General features: G+C 43.5%; 1 protein-coding gene across 1 annotated transcript; it reads left to right on the top strand.

Moving 5' to 3' along the window:
* Positions 1–2,475: 2,475 nt before the first annotated feature.
* LOC140012844 (uncharacterized) lies at positions 2,476–2,811 on the top strand. Its single transcript, XM_072061184.1, has one exon. The coding sequence runs from the start codon at positions 2,476–2,478 to the stop codon at positions 2,809–2,811; it is 336 nt and encodes a 111-aa protein (XP_071917285.1).
* Positions 2,812–4,161: the final 1,350 nt, after the last annotated feature.

Raw genomic sequence — 4,161 nt, forward strand, 5'->3', positions numbered from 1 at the left:
CCTGGCGTCAACTCTCGGGCGCGCCGCTTGGACCTCCTTCTTCATGCGGTTGAGGTCTTCGGCTTGTATGCCCTTCTCCACCTTTGACCACAGCTCGTGAAGGGTGCGGGGATATTTTTTATGAATTCCCGTGTTGAATACCCCGGACACGAGCCCATGGGTGAAGGCGGCTATGGTAACCTGTTCGCTAGGGTCAGGTATTTGTACACTTTTCTCATTGAACCTCTGGACGTACGACCGAAGTGACTCCCCGGGGTTCTGCTGCATACTCAACAGGTAGGCCGAGGTCCTAGTTGTAGGTCGAGAAGAGATAAACCGGTGAAGAAATCTCTCCACTAATTCCCCCAGGGTCGAAATGCTCCTAGGTTCCAAACTTGCGAACCATTTTCGAGCCGTGCCCTGAAGGAATACGGGGAAAGCCCGGCAGATGACGGGATCAGGAATGCAGTACAGACGGAAGGCGGAGATAAAGGCATGAATGTGATCCTCGGGATCACCTCGGCCATCATAAGATTGTATCGATGGAAGTTTGAAATTTGGAGGAAGCCTTTCCTCATTAATATCGTCAGTGAAGGGTGGGGCTCTCATGTAATCCACCCCAGGTCTTCCCAAGGGCCGAGGCTCTTCCTCGGGTCGTCTCCCTAAGAGCCCTCGAGAGAAGGCCTTAGTAATAGAGGCTACCTTAGAGGTGGCCTTAGAGAAAGCCCGTTTCGACGCGCTTCGGCTCAGGCGCCTCCCATCTGACCCTTCTTCGGATGAGTCTTCAGGAGATCCGTCCGACTTCCTTTTGGAGGATTCGACCTTCTGCTTGCCTTGCCTCTTAAGGTATCTTCCCAATTCCTCGAAAATATTGGGATTCTCAGTTACGAACTCGGCCATACGGGTTATGGCTTCTTCGTTCGCGGGCGGAGCCCTCGGGGGCCCCTGTTCTTCAGAAATATTCTCTGGTTGAGCTGCATTGCTTTGCTCAGCCTCTATAGTGAGAGCTTTTCTGCTCTTAGAACGCGCAGGCTTCATTTTCTAATGTCTTTGCGTTCCCACAGACGGCGCCAATTGAAGAGGTAAATTCTGACCTGCTGGAGTGGGTCCTCCGGATTGAGGGAAGTTCCTATCTCGGATGACCCACCGCGGTGAGGTCACCTGCTCAAGTTGTAGGAGGGACTAAAGTCCCCGGTGTAACTCCGAAGCTTAAATCAGTTCGGGAATGAAAGAGTAATGAGTATAAAGAAGGCTAATATGCCTTTACCAGAAATTTGGCCGTCCCCCTTTTCAGTAGAGGCGTTCCATATTTATAGGGGACAGATGGGAGAGAAGAACCACCATCACAGGTCCCTAGAGATCTGGTATGGTCAGTGCATCTGGTGGACTTGACCGGTCTTTATGACAAGACATGACGGGATGTTCGTCCGGTCCAGGCGGCGTGTCAGGGCAGCTTTCTGCCAGGCGTCAGAAGTGTCAGGGGTCACATCCAGCATTTGCACTGACATCGGAGATCTAGGGATCACTTCGGCTATAATGTTAACCGAGGTGATGAGATAGTGGGGCTTCAAGCCCACGGAGGACAGCCGGGGTGATTTCGGCCGAGGTTAGCCTTCGGGCTACCCCGGCCGAAAGGGCCATCCTCACTAGGCATTCTAAGGGAAGGGCTCTGCTCAGCCACAGTGAATTAGTCTGGGTGATTCCAGGATACCCCTACGTCGACCCAAAAAAAAAAAACCCGAAATTCTTTTCCAAGCTCACCCACGGAAAATTTGAACCAAGGGGGCAAGTAAGGCAGTAGGCTGGCTCCCCACCCCTCGTCCACCTTAATCTAATTTTGTCATGGGGATCTCGAACATGTACAGTTGTGATTTTTAAGCGATTGTATAATTATTATATTTCTTACGTAATTTGATATACACTCATTTAGTTTTGTTATAAGAATAAATTTTCCTTGTATTGTTACAATACAATAGTTGTAGCAAAATTGCACCAATTATAACCGTTCCTTCCAATCCATTTACACAAACAAGTTTGTCAATTGATAAATTTGTGGTCCGAAAATTAGACATCTTTACAGAGACCATGTTGTTATTTTTGTCGACGGAAGTATATACAGTACAAAGCACATTATATTGGAAAATTGCGTTATGTAAGATATTTTACGTTTATGCCGACAAATATTCCAACCTATTGAAGCTGATTAAACTACTGAGGCCCAAAAATGTCATTTAGAAAATACCACTACGATACAAACAGTAATCAATCAACTACTCATTATTTATCAATATTTAACATCTATAAATGTCGGTATGCCCGCATTCACATGCACTAGTTAACCACTCCTAACTACTACTGGTACTCCACTTTGCAGCTCTGTCTTTTGCATCACAAAACCACAGCAGCGGCCTTCTTCAGGAACGACAAGGAAAAAAAAAATCACAGAAGGAAGAGCTGCTTTCTTGGATAAGAGCAGCGTCCCGGCACTCCTGAATCATGGGAAATTGCATCGAGACATGCAAACACGGCTCAAAAGAGGCAAAGAGTGAATTACAATTAGAGCAATTAGAAAGCGTGGAGAAACCATCAGAAATGCTCAAGGAAAGCATAATTGAGAAAGATCAAAACAGTGGCGCCATGAGAATCAAGATAGTGTTGACGAAAGAGGAGCTAGAGTTGCTAGTATTCCAGCTCAAGAATATGGAAGGGAAGAGATTAGAGGATGTTTTGGATGAGATTGAGAGAAGCAGAAGCAGACCAGTTGGATCATGGAAACCTTCTTTAGAGAGCATTACTGAAAGCCCTGAAGTTCCTGAGCAAATGGACAGATGAGCGTTTGTATGTAGGGTGCAATGGCCTCCCTTCTATCTTTTGTGCTTGATTTTTTTTTTTTTTTTTTTTTAAATTAGGATCTTCTTTTTCTTTTATATTTTCATTTTACTCTTCTTCTTCGCAAGCACCGAAGTTTTTTTTTTTTTTAAATACTGTTGAGCAACCGTATTAGTTTGTAATTATTTGGCTTACTGCGGTACATGAATGTGAATTGAGGTGGATAACTTAAGGCTTGCTTCAACTGCAGTGTTCTCCCTCTTCTGGTTTCATGCCTACATTATCTGCAATTTTCTTTCCTATCCATCTTTCTTTAACTTTGTGAAGAAACGTCCTTTTTTGGAAAGATTGGTGAAAATCGGTAGTACCTTTTTTTTCTTTTCTCGGATTCATGAATATCCCAATTCACAAAACTTGAAAAAAAAATCCGCATTTCATAATTAATATGTGGATCCTGTTCTTTTTATGCTCTATATAATACGGGTATCCTTCTCGTGGTTTTGGCCTCTGGAGATCAAAGAGAAGGGAAGCATTACTCGTAGCGAATGGATGGACCATGTCAATAGGGTATCACTACTTGTTCAGCTCCAGTCTTATTGGCCTTTCCAACACTCAGGGCCACTTTTCAAAAAGTTTGGATTGATTGATAAAAGTAACCTGAGCAATAAGAAAGAGGGAAGAAATACAAAAACATATAATTGGTCAGGCAGTGCTAAAGGAGGGAAAAGTGATCCAACCATTACCCCAATTTCATGAAATGTTTCTCATTTGTTCTTCTAGGGCCTTCCACTTTGAAATTTGGGAATCATGATCTTTGTATTCTATCGGCCGGAAGCCTGATTTGGTTGCGCGGATCACGTTAAAACTTTTGTCCTCGTTAAGTGAAAAGATATGTTGTATGGTCAAGACGAAAGTGGCCTCATTTTCTTTGTTGGTATAGGCTATAGCATCGGTAGTGTTGTCTAATCCTGCTAATTCAATTCCTGTTGCTGTTTTTTCTTTGCCTCGTGTCATATTCAACTGTAAACCAATGTCTGGGTATGGACTAACTATAATAGAAGAAAGAATAAAAAGTTTCTTTGGCGCATGAAATTAAGGCCATGCTTGGATTGCTTGTTTCCGTCGAAAAATATTTTCGTTTTCCGTGACACATTTTTCTATCACCTTTTTCCCTCACATATATCAAATCGCTACAGTAATTTTTTCATGAAAAATGACGGGAAATGCAATCCAAACACAACCTAAGCATTTGTTGAATTGGATGATTGAAAATCAGCAATGCGTTAAATAGTTGTAAACAAGCAGCTTTTAGTTAATCATGGCTTCAGGCTTGAGCACTTGGTTACATAAAGG

This window comes from Coffea arabica, chromosome 8e (genome assembly GCF_036785885.1).
Source record: "Coffea arabica cultivar ET-39 chromosome 8e, Coffea Arabica ET-39 HiFi, whole genome shotgun sequence".
In the NCBI taxonomy this organism is placed as follows: Eukaryota; Viridiplantae; Streptophyta; class Magnoliopsida; order Gentianales; family Rubiaceae; genus Coffea; species Coffea arabica.

Coding starts and splice junctions, on each gene's coding strand:
- LOC140012844 (XM_072061184.1), top strand. CDS start 2,476: ATGGGAAATTGCATCGAGACATGCAAACACGGCTCAAAAGAGGCAAAG.